At 39.3% G+C, this 17,967-nt stretch overlaps 1 protein-coding gene across 4 annotated transcripts in view; it reads left to right on the forward strand.

The window, feature by feature from the left end:
• The window catches only part of LOC5575842, a 165,260-nt gene that overhangs the window by 112,122 nt on the left and 35,171 nt on the right, over positions 1-17,967 (forward strand). For all 4 annotated transcript variants that reach the window (XM_021847254.1, XM_021847251.1, XM_021847253.1 and 1 more), the window contains 3 exons: positions 4,735-4,942; positions 14,012-14,248; positions 14,918-15,099. In XM_021847254.1, the coding sequence (XP_021702946.1) occupies positions 4,735-4,942; positions 14,012-14,248; positions 14,918-15,099 (627 nt within the window). The remainder of the gene's footprint in view (positions 1-4,734; positions 4,943-14,011; positions 14,249-14,917; positions 15,100-17,967) is intronic.

The following is a 17,967-nucleotide window of genomic DNA, read 5'->3' on the forward strand; positions in this document are numbered from 1 at the left end:
TTTATTTAAAAAGTATTTTTGACACGCTAATAGTTTGTCACCACTATTTCGAAATTCATATGTTGATAATGACGTATGTATATTCATTCATTTTAGATTTTCAAGCGTTGGATAACATGTGACTAGAGTAACATGTGACAAGGACGAACCAACAGTTGCAAACCTCCCAGTCATACCGAGCGCACTTCGACTAATTCTTGATAATTCTATCATTAATCACCGAGTAAAAAAGTCAGCTCTAACTGTTGAGGGTGAATTTTTTCAGTTACCTACTTATACCTACAGCTCCCTAACCTTATGGCTGCAGAAATAATTCCAAAATTGTGTCTAGATTTTCTATAATACCTCCAGAATGTCTCCAAACATTTTAGCCTATGAAAAAGATCCCTTTCAGGATTCTCAGACATGAATTACCAGTACGGTTCCTTAGACAAGTAATTCTTCAGGAATTTCAAGAGCATTTTTTCATAAACTTCACAATATATTTCATATATTTGTTTCTCGAAGATTTCTTCTAATAAATTTATTTACTTAAAAAATGTGCGTTATACAGGAATCAGGTGTTCATTCAGGAAATGATCCATGGAAACACTTTGAAGCATTCCTTCAATTCATTTTTCAGGGATCCTTTCAGTAGTTTCCTAATGAACTCTTTATAAATACTACAAAATATATCTCTGTGATTTCATCAGGAAAGTATTGAGGAAATATTTTTCAGGATTTTTCCTAATGACCTTTGAATTTTTGGATATTTTTTTAGGACTTCTTCTCCAGAAGACTCCTATAGGAATTCCTCCAGAGAATCTGGTCAGGAAAAAAACACTAAATATACCTTTATGCATTCGACAAGGTTTCATCATTGTTTTTTTAGAGATTCAAGTAAGATTTTTTCTGGAGATTAATATAAAAACTTCCAATAATTTCAATATTCCTCCAACTATTTCTTCGGAAAACACCTTGCATTGTCCAAAAATAATGAAAAGGATTCCGTATAAAGATTTATACATGTGTTTTTCTGAGAGTAAATGCTAAGTAAAATTATCCACCGTCATTCACACTCACTCACGGCAGACGACACCCGAAGGATGACATTTTTGCGTTTTTGGGAAATTGTGTTCTGTCGGACGTTTTCGGTACTACGGAACACAAAGTTTTTATTAATAAATTTACCAGGTCCTAACTCCTAAACATTCAATAGTATAATATTGGATTTAATTATATGGGACATTGAGTTTTAAATGTAACAAGATAAAGATAAAATTCGCACTATATGTATACAGTAATCCTTTCGGTTACTCTATGAGGCTTTGCACTGTTTTGATTTTTTTATAGAATTTTGACGTTTGACTGGCCTTTTTATTTACTATTTTCATGGGAGAGTGTAAGAGAGAGGATGATTTTTGTGCAGATCCCCAAGCGGCCATGAATCCTGGACGTTTAAATAGGTTGACCGGAAAACGTTTGAATTTTGTGAAAGTACTGTGGACAATACTCGACGGTACGAGAAGAAAATGGCATCTGGCGGTGCCACATAAGTCATGAATTGTACCAAGTATATAGAGAAGTCGCTATTATCAAGTTCATAAAACATGGCTGGCTGTGTTGGGCTGGCCACGAAGTACAAATGCCGGAAGAACGACAAGCAAAAATAAAATTCACGTGAGAATCCGGACGCAGCCGTCGGCATCATAGTAGGCCGCGCACACGATGGCTTTTTGCAGTTGAGGAAGGCTTAAGTGCACTCAACTTGAAGCAATTGGTTCAGGACGAAGTCCAGTGAAACAGAATTATCCATTCGGCGTAGATTCACAGCTACGTTGAATCTGTAGCCCATAAAGTAAGAGGGCTTTCAAAACTTATCGTAGACCTTCCAGAAGAGTATGTATAGAAATCTGTGTACGAATTCCTTCCAGAAACTCTGAAGGATTTCTAGCTTTCTACTACATTGTTTTAGATGTTTATACAATAAATCTACAATTCTTCGAATAACTTCTGGTGAAATCGGAGAGGAATATTTAAAGAAATTGTAGTTTAGTTAGGAGTTTAGTATTTTTTATTATTTACTACTGGTTCCAACAAACTTTGTCTTGCCATCAAAAAGGCTGTTGAAAACGCAAGGAAACGTTCCGTACAAAATGACAGTTCTTTTAACTTTGTTCTTTTCGACTTTTCCGTTCAATATCATGTGCTTTTAATACACAAACAAGTCGGAACAATTAAAGAACAAAACTATGGAAGAGTGTTCAAAATCCGATAGCTCGTTTTCAAGCCATTTGGTGGCATTCAAACATTTTTCCTTTTTTATTTATGTAGATTGAATAAATTTATATAGGGTAATGAGCAACACGGACATTTCATGATTAATTTTGGCATGCGAGGGTTTTACCGGTTAAATTGTCTGTAACTATTCAATAAAAAGCAATTCAATACGAATCAAATTGAGGCCAAAAATAAGCTTAAAAGCTTTGAAAAACCTTACTGTCAAGTGAATCAGAAGTGTTCAGAATAGGATCCGGCCATTCTAAGTATGTACAAAAAGGATGCAAATTTTCCATACATTTTCCAAAAATAAACCTACACTATTCCAGGCATCCCTGTAGAGATTGATCTACATGTTTTCTTGAGAATAATTGCTAAACAGGGATTGAATTCTGAAAAAAAATTAGGAATATTTCTTATTTATCGCTCTCTGTAACAATAATGATCCACAACACATCCTGAGAGCCTTTGTATATCATCTTCTGTTACAACTCTGATTAGATTAGAGGGATAACAGTTCATGATAAAATCCATGTAAATAAGCTGCAAACCGGGGGAACACTATTGCTATCGGATATTAGGAGACTGATTATCATGCCAGTAAATTACAACACCTATCCCCAATGGTAAAAAAAGAGAGAAAAAAGGGTTTTAATATCTCTCTCTCTTTGGGGCTCTCGTTCGCTGCTGTTAGTGCTGTTAATTATGGAGCTTGTTACAACTTGCGATACATTGCCGATCATTGAACGATACTGACGGAATATTTTTCTTCGCTTGCTTTTATCGTGCTTCAAAATGAGAACGGATTCTACAATGCCTGCTGCTAAGTTAAAATTTCCTAGGATTTCGCCTGAGATACCCTAGGGATTTTTTCCTACAATTTCTCCGAAGCTTCGTCCAGATTGTTTTCCAGGAACTTATTTGGGGATTTCTCCAGATACATTTTTCCATGTTCTTCGATAATTTCTTCAGAGATTCCATAAGTATTTTTTATTTTGAAAATTGCTCTAAAAACGTCTTCAAAAATTTCTCCTTGGGATCCTATCTTGGATTCATGAAGAAAGAATTCTTCAGGTTCTTCCATGAATTTTTCGATTATTCCTAAAATTTCACCTTCGAGTTCTCCATGGATACCTTATAGAAACCATGGAGGTGATCTCGGTCTCTAGTAGCAATGGACGTCACACTAACATTCCTTACCATTCTTGATGACCGTAAGTACATGGTCGGCGCCGTAATTGACATTACTAAGATGGAAGTTTATTTTATTTGATTTTGAATTAGGCTATTTCCTATGGGTGCTTTGAATATGTTCTGTTCACTTCTGGTTTCCATGGTGCATCATAGGGTTTTGTTTGTTTTTATATATGACTACTTCCTCCAAGATCAATGGATGTGCAAATTGTTGCATTTTTCATATTTTGTGGATGCTAACCATCATGAGGTTTTTCGAAAATGTAGCTATTGGTAACCCTAATTTAGGTAGACATATCAATGCTTTGTTCATTCCAACTCTTAGTAGGGTATTGAGCATTATACCCTACTAAGAATTGGAATGAACAAAGCATTGATATGTCTACCTAAATTAGGGTTACCAATAGCTACATTTTCGAAAAACCTCATGATGGTTAGCATCCACAAAATATGAGAAATGCAACAATTTGAGTAAATTACATGAAGCATGGGCTGTTTCTTAATTATGCAAGCTATTTTTTGGTTTCTTTCAAACCCTCTTTCCTCTATTATGGTATATTTTGTTACGATTGATAGTCACTCTTTTCCACTAACAATTGTAATGGAAAGGGCTCATATTAATGGATGCCCATATTAGTGTTACCGGTATACTTCCAATCTGTCAAAAATAAAAATAAATCAATCAAAATTATTTTTTTTAATAACCGATGCAATATAATTCTGTAAGTTCTATGATCAACAAAAAATCCAATGAAGCCACAATTATCTCACGATGTAGGAAATCGTTCGCAATCCATTTTCAAAACCCACACGTATGTTTCCAATGTATAGCAATCCTACAACGACGTCCACAATCACAATCGTCACTATCATTTTTATGTGCGGCGGCGACAGCATGGCTTCGGGACGAAAATGGCAAATCATCAGGAAGAACATCGTTTTAAACGATGCGTTTGATTGTTTTCCCGCCTGACCGGAAGCAATCTATTTTTCGACCGGATTGATACGACCCTCCCTTGAGCTTGTCCGAATGGTTCTCGTTCCGCGCTCGTTTGTGCCACGTAGGTATATCCGCAGAAGGGGGTGAAATGTAGAGAACTACATTTTTTCGACTTTTCCGCCCTCTAGGTTCTAGAAGACAATGCTAGATTTTGGTGATGCAATGTTCTGACTTCCTGTCCTCCAACAATGTTTTCGACAACCGGATAAATGTACACGGCCAAAACTGAACCTCCCATAACTAACGCAATCCCGTTGGGTCTTTCTGCTTGTTTCTTCCAGGAACAATGTTCGCTACCAGTACACCGCTCTGGACAGCGGTATCGGAGCACCGGATCGGAGTCCTCGGGAGCGGGCGGCACGGGATCGAGCCTTCACGGCCTGCCAGGAATGGCTGCAGCACTCGGGAGGCCGATACGAAGCGATAGCACACCTAGATGACATCGGGTCACGCTCGAACAAGCACTGGTTTCTGCTGAATGATTGCACGGTAAGTGGGTGTAATCCTTTTTTGTGCGCCAGCACTTATGAGATAGTGGACAAAAGACATCGGGATGCCCGAAATCCAAATTACAAGCAAAACGCTGGGATAACACAAGTGTGTTAACATAACCCTAACCAAGATTTATAGAACAGCTTATGAAAAACTCTCTAAAGGCAAAGATGGTTCATTCTAACCATCTTTGTCTATAGAACAGTGATGCTCACACTGCAGCATATTGCGGGCCAAATCACAGTTCTTCCTTTATAATGATTCTATGAAAATTCATGTTCTTCTTAACTTCTCATTTATGTAGTAATGAATTGACAAACATTACGGAAATCGTTGAGTTATCCATTCATATGCTTCATGAAAGTGCTTATTTTTGAGAAGAATTTGATTCTATAATTATTGATTAGTTATCTCTTTCGCAACCTTGATGATAATGTTTCTCTTACTTGGTAAAACTTGGTTCATGAGGATTATATGTAACTCATTGGCTATGCTACACTCAAGACATAGAGAGAGAAAAAAGTGTATATGAGTCCAGTGCAAGTTGAGTCGTGTGAAAAATTATGTGCAGTATAATTCGTTCAGAAAAGGCCATAATTTTTTTAAATTCAAATGAAATTACAAGGCTTTTTAGAAAATAGTGTTTCTTATACAAAACCAAATGTGCAAATATTAATTTACTTGCGTAGTCTTACTAATAAAAGATTAACATTATCCCTTTTATTCATTCTCAATTTAGGCCGCCCCAAATTGTTTGATTGTTTTACGAAACTGCTATGAACAGATTTAGGAACATGTTTAGAATTTTTAAATTTCATTTGACTTTTTGGTTTTAGCCAGTGATTATAAACATTTACAAATTATTTATTTATACAACGAATTAAAAAAGTGTACCCGAATTATTATTAAACCGAGTTCAGATTTATGCCCGGTTTATGGTTTTTCCAAAGTTTAATGAAAATATTTAAAGTTGTGGTTTTCAGTCATCCAATAATCATTCGTTGAACAAACATAGTGATCCAGAAATTTTCAAACAAGAACCAAAATAATACACCGTAATTTTTAGCAAATTTTAAATACAATAAGTTATAATATAAATAAAAACAATAACCTGTTCACTTATGGAATGGTTAAAAGACTTTACACTTATAAATTCTGAGTTCTATGTTCTATGGAGAAACAAAACCATCCGTACAAATCATTATAATTTTCCGTTTAGTTTTATGAAAAGTTAAGAGTTATGCCGTGATTTAAAATTATCAGTATACAACCATTATACTCGTATGCCCTTAGGGTGAAGATGAATCGAAGCCGAACCTTCAATTTTCAAGAGCACGAATCTGGTGAACTGAACATCCGTTCAAGCTAAAAACTTAATCGATAGATCACTAGGTGGGGGTGATCAATCGATTAAGTTTTCAGCTCAAATGGGTGTTCGTGTCCGTGCTCTTGTAAATTTGAAGTTTGGCCTCGATTCATCTTTATCTTAAACCTGTATTCTATTAAGTTCTTTAAGGGCCAGGAACATCGGTACTTATGAATACCATGCTCTTTCGACCTATATGTATGGTTAAGGGTCTTTGCCATATTAAAAACCACCAAAAGAGTACTTATCACACCAGTAGATTGAAGGTATTCATTCCTGGATGTTTTTGGATGAACTAGACGACCTCTCATACTCACTTACTTACCAAAACTGTGTTCTTGACAAACCAAACGGTTCTTCAAAATATGACAAGCTTCTATGGTCCATAATTGTAAATTATTCTTCTACATAGAAATGATGAATAGATCTCAATTAACTCATGTCGAATGATATGCCCAAACTCCATGGAGTTCTTGGAAGACCTTAACTTGCACACATTTTAGCCTGATAAAGAATGAAATAAATCAATAATATTGTTGCGACGTGTTGCAGTGGACTGTAAACTGCTGGCTACCAAGCTGCCTTCATGCAGCGTGTCAGGCGATCAGCGCCCAGTCCCCATAGAAATCGGTGAAGGCAAACTGCCACCATGCAGCGACGAACTCCAATCAATCGAGGAAAATATTTTTTTACTCTAAGCTCTGAAAAGGTCTGTGGTCGATACACAGGCGACTGGTGGACCAAGGAATTTTGGCTCGAGAGAAAACGCTACACGCAAGCCTTCTTCTTCATTATATCCATTCACTTTCAATTACTACATAACTTCTTCCACACAACTTTCTTCGGCCAGTTTCGGCTCTCCGGCTCGACTTCTCCTCTCTTCAGTGTTGTTGCGTTTCTTCTCACTGCTTCTGTCTGCTCTCTCTGAGCTGCGCCACCAAACTGATGCTCGCGCTAACAGGTACCTACACATTGTTTATTGTCATTTCTTTTGCAACGAATGCGTACGATGACGATGGTTTCCCGTTGGGTGGGGCTTCCGTTGAATGCGCTTCTGCTTCAGTTTGCTGCACCGCGGACTGAACATGCTGCCACCCGGGAACACTGATGATTCCTTAGGATTCGCTTCTGATGAATGTACTGGATTTCCCTCTAGTATAAGCAGGGGCGCAAATTTGTGGATTGGCTTCTCGAAAATATTGCTTCTGTCACGGACATCAACGACTCGAGTAAGATCATCGGGACCCTATTTTTACTGTTGAGGTAGCACGTTGTCTTCTTTCAAGAGCACGACGCCTTCATACAAAAGATGAAAAAAGTCTTAAAATAGATTTCTCATATTCTTATAAAGTTTCTTTACTCTGATTGACAAGATTGTTCATGTTTTGGAACTATTTGTCATCATTGTATGATTAAACCGTTTTTAGGTAATTTCCTAATTTATTAGAATTTTATGTTTTCAACTTGTGTTTTGGCTTCGTCAAGCTATACGGCACTTGAGCCCAGCTAGTGAATGGTTTGAAATGGAATTTTTCAGTATCGTCATATTAGTATATTATGAAATGATTTTTTAACAAATGTGCCTTTTGATTAGCACCTAAACAGAAATATTAATTACACTCATTAATATATTACCGTATTCCGAATTATCACATTCAATCCGGTTAGTCAAACGACAGAAAACCTATGTTGCGCAAGTTTGCGCAAGATGAGTCTATCACAGACAAACAGACGTCACACTCTCATCGATGTCCATCGACCACCTTTTTAACGGCCGATTCAAATATATGGTAGGTGGCCAATCCACCACCCGCAGCGCTCGCATCGTTTTTGTTCGCGTTTGACGTTTACACACTACCGCCATCTGTTGGTCCATCGGCCAAACACACCGATTTTAGCATTGGGCGTACATGTCATCGTGACTATGCTTTTGATCGGGATTTTTTCTAAGTGTTACGTCTGTTTGTCTGTGAGTCTATGATTTACCAAAACTTGATTGAAAAACCTTCAATTTAAGATTAGTGTCATAAGTGTCATATTTTGGGAATTAATAGTACAAGTCAGTTTTTCGACTATTTTTCGCTCTCGCATCACTGTGCGACGGTGTTAGGGACTACATTGACGTGCTTCTTCGTCCATTTTGAACGACATTGAAGCTCTACCAAATATTATTTCGACCAGCGATTCCAAAAATGCTGTCAAAGAAGCTGAATGTGCTGCCATTTTGATAGTCGGTTTAGATGAATTTCATCAAGACAAGACTCAGGAATAGCCTTTAAAAGTTTATTGATAATAAACTGTCATGGGGTCAGAACATTTGGGTCATTGGGGTCAGAGGATTGCGCAAAAATGGGGTCTCGAATTGAGAATGGCATCAATTTGGCAAAGTAAAGTCGCAAATTCCATAATTCTCAGAGAGGCGTATTGATAGATTTTCTTGAGCACAGATTTAAAACTTTAAACACCTGCCTTTCATAACCCTCCAAAATAAGATGCGTTAGAGGAGATCGTAGTCCATTTATTCTCCTTGACTTGACAGAATTGTAATAGCTTTCCGTTGGTTAGGTCAGACTTGAAGAGCTCGTATAACTCTTGTAGCTCTAATCTCACGCTCATGAAATTCGTTCAATTGTCGCTGTAAACTTCCTCCGGAACTCCTCTTATCGGAACATATCATTGTAGTGCAGCTAAAACTGCTTCAGTGGATAGGTTCTACACCACCGCCAAGTGCATTGCCTTCGATACCATACAGATAAATACACTAATGTGGCTACATTTCACTGGATCTGCTTTCCTAGCAAAATCTACTCCAACTCTCCAACGTAGATACAGCGGTGAGCGATAAGAGGGCAAATCTTTCATGAATTTTTCTGCAAGCTTTGGGTTCGGTTTTAAGCAAAGTGATGTAGTTTCTAGTTACGCTTCGTATCATTGATCTGGCGTTCAAAATCCAGTAAAGTTCTCGTAAGGCCGCCATCGCGCTATTTGGTCCTGCATGTAAGTACTCGCGGTGTACAGCAGCAATTAGTCTTCCTTGTTGCAGGGTGCTTGTTTGGGATGATCTATAGGTGCTTCGCTTCGTATGGCAATTTGCATTGACTATTTCAACCTCCAAGTAATCCGTCCTCCAAGAAGGGATTCAGATCGCGAATCGCTCACATGTTTCGCCTGTATCAAGGCGATCGATTTCATCATGAAATTCGGTTCTTTGAATGGCTTGGATAAATCGTTTTGTCGCTTCTTGTATTCAGGGATCGTTGGATTCATTGCAGTGCTTCGTTCATCAGTCTTACGGCATTTTTTGATAAACCTCAGAACGTAGGCAATGATCCTCTGCGTCTTCCGTTTCATTTCATTTATTTAGTTAACATCTTGACAGATAACACTGAATCAACAATTTCACGCCACAGTACTCGGTTCGTGGCCGCATCTCTCCATCCTTGGTTCTGCCCACGCTCGCCAAATCGCTACGCACTTGATCCCCCTCCTAGTTCGCTGCACTCCACGTCTTCTTGTACCAACCGGATCCGAAGCGAACACCATCTTTGCAGGGTTGCTGTCCGGCATTCTTGCAACATGCCCTGTCCATCGTATCCTTCCAACTTTGGCCACCTTCGGGATACTGCAAAGCTAAAAAATGTTGTAAATTTAAGTTTATTTTCATGCACACATTTGGAGCATCAAAATAAACCTAAATTTCAACGACCAATCCATTATTTTTCAATCGATTTCACTTTAAATTTACATGATCATGTAATATTCAACTATTTGCAATTGAAAATTGAATGTATATTCATTTAAGTTAACATGATGCTGTAGCAACACACGAATATGATTTATTTTTACAGTACACTTCAGTTTACATCACATTGAATTTTTTTTTCTGTGTGGGTTCGCCGTAGAGTTGGGCGAGCTCGTGGTTCATCCTTCGCCGACACACACCATTTTCCTGCACACCGCCAAAGATCGTCCTAAGCACCCGACGTTCGAAGACTCTAAGTGCTTGCAAGTCCTCCTCGAGCATCGTTCACGTTTCATGCCGGTAGAGGACTAGGGTTTCGTTCTACTTCGTCATAAGAGCTACTATTCGTCGTATCAAGCTTGAAATGTTCCACTACGGCGGATATTCCAACTTACCTGCAACAAAGATTCATTCATTGTGAAAGCTTTTATGATTCGTCCACCTGTACACCAAAAATGCAATGAAACTACTGTATTTCGATGAATAACTTCAGTTCAATTATCCACTTTACACTTTTTCACCGAAATCGCATGGACGAACACGATTTGATAGAAATGCTTAGCGATCGACATCAGTCACACCACTTTCCAACACAAGTTTCTTCCCGCCCCCTGTGTGACTAACATCGCTGGGCACTTATTTTCACTATGGAAAACCTTCGTACTTCTTCACTGAAGGATTTCATTCAAATCACACGCCGTAAAACTTCAATAAATCCCCAAATTTTACGAAATTTATCAACCGCCGCGTATAATTGAGAATGTAAACAAAGTTCAATCCGTCGTACTGAGAAAAAAAAGTTTGTGCGCATCAATGTGTGCGCGACGCTCGACGTAAAAATACGGTTCCTTTGATAGTGTTGTTTTCGCTGTACTGTGAGCAAATGCCAGAATTGTACGGTCAAAAGGAATTGTGTTCATATGTTTGGGCTGAATTTTGATGAGGAACAATTAGTTTTAAAGAAAATTAGTATATTCCATCATGCTGTAGGAATGGAGGGAGATGCCCGTAGATCTATATTTTCTAGTAAAACATTTTATTATAGCGTTGATATGTTGTGTTTTGACCACTCAATACATCAAAGTGAGCCGTAAGTTGTGAGACGAATCTGGAAACTGATTGCGACGGAGTTAAAAACGATACGACGGATTGAGAATACGGTAAGATGCATTTTCTTTGCATTATTTTCAAAAGGAGATCAAGATTTATCAAAATGTTACTGTACAATGCTAAAGCCGTTTTGAGAAAGAATTGTTTGGCAACACTGATCACTGATCAATGCTTAATACGATGGATACTAGCACATCACCCTACCGGCCTTATGAGCGTTTTGTACATAGTACATTTGATGCGGGTGTGAATCTTTTTTGACCACAGCTTCTTGTGGAGGCCATAGTAGGCCCGACTTCCGCTGATGATGTGTCTTCGTATTCCACGGCTAACGTTATTGTCAGCCGTCAGCAAGGATCCAAGGTAGACAAACTCGTCAACCACCTCGAACGTATCCCCGTTAGCGTTGGGCAAATTTGTCCAGAACATCGATGTTACTGAATCGATTCACATTTGAACTGTCAAATCGATTCACCGATTTAATCGAATCCTTTGCATCGATGTTTTTGAATCGATTCAAATCGGTTGAAAATTGAAATTTATGAAGTTTGAAATGAGACCAAATGCATTTGTGTTCGATTTCAACATATTTCAATCAAATCAGTTTTGAAAATCAATCGAACCGATTTACTACTTCAAGGCTAGTTCAAACTGTGGTTTCTTCTTCACAAACTTATTAAGAAATTTAACGATTTCAACAAAATGAATCGAATCAAAAAATCGAATGAAGAGAATCGATTCACCCGATTTTAGGTGCTCCAAACATTAATCGGAATGCAAACATCGATTCAAAATTGCCCAACGCTAATCCCCGTATATCGTAACACTGCTATTTAGGCAAGCCCTGTTGCGCTTGGCCCAACCAGCTAGCATGTACTTTGTCTTGGACGCATTCACCACCAGTCCAACTTTTACTGCCTCGCGTTTCAGGCGGGTATACAGGTTTGTCACCTTTTCAAATGTTCGGCCGACAATGTCCGTATCATCCGCGAAGTAAACAAATTGACTGGATGTCGTAAAAATTGCACTCCGAGTGTTGAGCCCGGCTCTCCGCATAACACCTTCTAGCGCAATATTGAACAACAGGCACCAAAGTCCATCACCTTGTCGTAGTCCCCGGCGGGATCCAAACGAACTGAAATGTTCGCCTGAAACCTTCACACATTTTTGCACATCTTCCATCATCGCTCTTATCAGTCTCGCGAGCTTCCCGGGAAAGCTGTTCTCGTCCATGATTTTCCATAGCTATACGTGGTCGACACTATCGTATACCGCCTTGAAATCGATGAAAAGGTAATGCGTTGGGACCTGGTATTCACGACATTTTTGGAGGATTTGCCGTACAGTAAAGATCAGGTCCGTTGTCGATCGGCCGTTAACGAAGCCGGCTTGATAACTTCCCACGAACTCGTTTACTGCTTCCACCTCGATCGCCTCACGCTCGACCGTCAAAATGCTACCATCCTTATCCCTGCACATTTCGACTCGCGGCACGATACCGTTGCGGGATGCGTTGAGCTTCTGATAGAACTTACGTGTTTCTTGAGACCAGCACAGCTGTTCCATCTCCTCGCACTCCGTCTCCTCCAGGTGGTGTTTTTTCTCCCAAAGGAGGTGGGTCTGCTGCTGCCGTTTCTGTCTATAACGCTCCACGTTCTGCCGGGTACTTTGGTGCAGCATGACCGCCCCCTCTGCATTCTTCTCCTCCAGAATCTGCCTACATTCCTCGTCGAACCAATCGTTTCGTCGACTCCGTCCCACGTAACCGACGTTGCTCTCAGCTGCATTGTTGATGACTGCCTTCACTGTTCTTCGGCAGTCCTCAAGAGGGGCTCCAGCTCACCCTCTTCCGGTAATGCAGCCTCGAGGTGCTGCGCGTATGGCGCTGTGATATCCGGTTGCTTGAACCGCTCTAGGTCATACCGGGGTAGCCGTCGGTACTTTATGTTTTTAACGACGGAGAGTTTTGGGCGAAGTTTAACCATCATCAGATAGTGGTCAGAGTCGCTGTTAGCGCCACGATAGGTCCTGACGTCGATAATGTCGGAGAAGTGCCGTCCATCAATCAGAACGTGGTTGATTTGTGATTTTTTCTGCTGTGGTGATCTCCAGGTGTATCGGTATGGAAGGCTGTCCTGGAAGTAGGTGCTACGAATTGCCATATTCTTGAAGGCGGTGAAATCAATTAGTCATAAGCCGTTTTTGTTCGTCAGTCGGTGGGCGCTGAACTTTCCAATAGTCGGTCTGTACTCCTCCTTCTGGGCAACCTGAGCGTTTAGATCTCCTATGATGATTTTGATAGATTGTAAGATTGCGTCCTTGTAATCATCAGTGCTTCCGAAGTGTGGGCTATTCGCGTTGATTATGCTGAAGTTAAAGAATCGGCCTTTGATTCTTAACCGACACATTCGTTCATTGATCGGCTACCACCCGATCACGAACCTTTGTACCCATCACTATTAAAGGTGTTCCCGGCTCACGTGTGTTGCCGCAGCTCTGGTAGATGGTATGATTACCTCTAAACGTTCGCACCATTGCTCCTGCCCAGCACATCTCCTGATACGATGCTGAAATCGCGGATCTTTAGAACATCGGTACATTCATTACAGACGCTCATGGTTTGTAGAAGCAAACCTCCGTTGGGTTCAGGTTATAGAATCCTTACGTACGGAAGTAGAGTCTGGCTTCTTTAAGGAAGCAAATTAGGGCCGCCAATGAAGCAGGGTCGTTCACGAGGACGTCACGAATATTGCCGAGAATGTTATTTGTTCTTCTGTGGTGTTCGTAAAGAGGGTAGTGTTTAAATATCAAAAACTAATTTTAGTTGTTATTATTTTTGTATTTCCAGATACGAACCGATCGTCTGATGACGCTGCTTCCATTACCTCCCGATTGCATTGCCTTAGAGGAGCTGCCGCCGTCCGAGTGTCCCCAGGGCGTCCTGATGGAGCTGCTCGGTTCGCTACAGCATCCGTACATCTATCCCGTGTTAGATTTAGGCTTTTTCCCGACCGATTCCCACCATTACGCGTGTCTCGTGATGCCCTTCAATCAGCGTGGCAGCCTGAAGGATCTCATTTATAAGGTAATTACGACCGGGCCTTTATCTGTATAACTCAATTTTCATTATTTGATGGCAACGGCTTGACGAATTCCGACGCAGAATGGTGACGGCAATAATCAACGCGTGCGTTGTCTTCGGCCATCAGATATACAAAACCCTACCGCGCTAGGGTGGCCCATAATAATTAAACTACAAACAACTTAAGTTACACCCTCAAATTTGTTCATTTGGATCATCAAGAAATACCGTGAAAATGTTAACGGAATTAGTTAACAGTCCTTAAATGTTTTCCCACGTAATTGGTGGATTTCCCCCATACGAACTTCAAGCTCGTTTAGACACCTCTCAAAGTTGATGTATTTTGTTCAAATTTTCACAATCACTTACGGGGGTTCAAATGAACAAATTCAGGGGTTGTAACTTAAGAACTTAACAAGTAGCTATTTTCCCTATAAAAATGGGCCACCTTACTATCGCACTCATCATCATCGTCCCCAACGAGCGATGGGTACCAAGCAAATGAATGCAAACATAATTTAAAATTCAATTTTGTTTTTTATCACGTACGCCGCACTCCACAGGGAGAGAATGATGGCGCAATCATTTGATTGTTTTTTTTTCTCTACATATATTTCTCCACTTCATGCTCGCCATTTTCTATGCTGTTCAACCCAAAAAAAAAACGTGCAGTCCCAGTGGAACGAACCGTGGAGTCGGAAGTATACAAGGAAGTCCACCTGCTTGCCACTGTCCCAGGTGCAACGATTAGGACGTCAAATTTTAGAGGCTTTGTTATTTCTTAAGGAACGAGGCATTCCATCGCACGGTCATTTGCATAGCGGAAACGTTATCCTTCAGAATGGCGTTGCCAGGTGAGTTGTAACGTCGGAACATTGGGCATTTGGATGGACGATTGACGATTACCAGAGAGCGCTTTACATGTTTGACGCCATGTTCATTAAGTAGAATTGCCCTTAATTTGTGGCGATCCAGTAACTCATAGTGGTGTTGTGTTTTTCCAAAAAAAAATCAAATTAAGTAGGGAGCTGGATCCTATTCTTCGCACTTTTGATTTACTGCGGCAGTGGGGTTTTTTGATAGCTACAGAGCTTATATTTGGCCACAATAAACATCATACTGAAGTGCTTTTTATAGCAAAGTTTCAGACAATTCGGCAGAGAAAAACCACCCATGCCAAAATGAATCATGGAAGTGCCCAAGTGGTTCTGCACCATATATAAAATTATCCTATCATGTAGATCAGCGGTTTTCGGAACATACTCCACGAAGCATTCACAAGTGCTCATCAAAAAGGTAGTTTATTTTTATGTATATTTTTTCAAAACTACTCTTGAAAACAAGCTTTGTTTAGACATTTCTACGCATGATTTTCTCCGTCCGCATGAATTTTCAACGATTCCAGGAACACCAGAAGTTAGAACATTAACAAAGTAGGAAATATCACAATGCAGAAAGAATAAAAGGCCGACATGACTGAAAGGTGGAAAATACTAGAGAATACTAGAGTACCTATAAACAAGAGCAACGTCATGTTCCAGTTTTGACAGGTCTTCTGTTCGATTGGAATGGACCAATGCACGAGTTCATTATTTGACATTTGAGAAGAGTCGTGTTATTTATGTGACCATGGTAACGAGTGAATTCGGTACCGCTCAAACGTCAAATTAGTGAACTCGTGCATTGGTTCATACGGTTTTGTATGGAAATGACAATTCACCGCTGTTCTAATTTTGACATTGACGCCACTCTTATTTAAATCCACACTGGAAAATATCAAGGGGCAGAAGACACCAAAAAACAGAAAGTATCAAAATAGAGTAGAGCTAAAGGTAGAAAATTAAATAGGGTTCATGCTGAATTTCAAAGAAATTTGAGCAGAAATATCAATAAAATAAAGTGGAATATATAAAGAGATTACAGAATGATTTGTAATCAACTCCATCACTACTTACATCTCTACCTGACAACTTAAACAACCCTGGAACAATATTTGGACCTGAATAGCTTTTTGAGTAAAGTCAACCTTACATTGTTGTCATTATGTTTATTAAGTCACAGTCAAAATGCGTAAGATTTATAATCCTTAAGCAACATCCACTTTAAGCTTTTTTAAAAAACTTACAACTGCGTCATTACTACTTGATGCTCTAGACTTTGAATGAATCATCATACATTCAAGCAGGATTCTTCATGGATACGCACCACATTAGCAAAATCCCGCGCGTGAGCTCACTGAACACGTGACTAGCATACCGACGTGCTTGTTGTTTGATTTCTTATTCTCACGGCACGCCCCCTCGAGAGTCCCACTGAGGATTTTTGGTTACATTGTTGTCCTAAGCGTGTCAGTAAAATCGTCACGCAACACAGGATTTCAGCAGTCGTAAAGTAAAAAGCCAATACTTCCTTTCTAGCTATAAACATATATATAACGATATAGACTTCATATATCCGCGTTATTTATGGATTCATTATCATAAAAGAAAACAAATACACATCCAAAAATATTGGACTATTTATATCAGCTTCCGCTGTCTTGTTTCACTTCTTTCTCTTTCTATTTTGAATTATGTCCTTACTGGAACAGAACAGGTGAGCGCTTTCAATACTATTGGATGAAAGCTCTCTTTAGCAAAGTTGACATTTTTTGCATTCCAAATCGTTTAACAGACATGATGACATTTCATTCCAAAAGAAGCATTTCACATTTCGACTTCTTTTCGAAAATATTTGTACTCCCATGGACCCATTTCGATAAATTGATTAAATACCTATTTAACACGATTTTTTAAGAAAATTTTATAAGCAATCACTTCATTACTTATCAGCATTGCATTATCATTCGCTCTAGATGATGTTTGAGTTCACTTCGAGCAAATAATTGATAGTCCACAATAGGGCGATATTCTAAACTGGAAAAGCAATAGATGGCCCTTTTTCAGTGGTAGTAAAAACGAAACCCTGAAGCAAAGAAAACACCACGGGAGATGAACTAAACACAAAAAGTTATGTATTCACTCCTCACTTGATTTCTAATCACTACTTTTTTGATCCAGTTTTCTGGACGGAAGAGAGTTTGCTCTACGAACGTTACAACTTGTAGTCGAAACTTGTAACCTTTTAAGCAATCACCAAGTGAATAATTGTCGAATTGCTCATCTAGCATACGATAGTCGTGAGTATCAATCCCATCTGACCATGTAGATTTTCACATAATTTCACTCATAATTTGTCCATCATTGAAAGCACGCAATGAGTTAATTATTACTATGAATTGAGCTAGTAAAAGTTATTCCAGAAATTCTACTTAAAATTTCTCCACAAATTCTACAAGGAATAAATAAAATTATAAAATCAACACTTTCAAACTAAAACAAGTTAATGCCCTCAAAGCATCAAAACGTCTTCAAAATGAATACGATGTTGTGATAGCAAAAAAGCTACAGAAATAATTAAATTTCGCACGAATAAGCAACAGTGTTTGGGGGCCCACATAGCCGTAGCGGTAAACGCGCAGCTATTCAGCAAGACCAAGCTGAGGGTCATGGTTTCGAATCCCACCGGTCGAGGATCTTTTCGGGTTGGAAATTTTCTCGACTTCCCAGGGCATAGAGTATCTTCGTACCTGCCACACGATATACGCATGCAAAAATGGTAATTGGCATAGTAAGCTCTCAGTTATTAACTGTGGAAGTGCTCATAAGAACACTAAGCTGAGA

Source organism: Aedes aegypti, chromosome 2 (assembly GCF_002204515.2).
Source record: "Aedes aegypti strain LVP_AGWG chromosome 2, AaegL5.0 Primary Assembly, whole genome shotgun sequence".
NCBI lineage: Eukaryota > Metazoa > Arthropoda > Insecta > Diptera > Culicidae > Aedes > Aedes aegypti.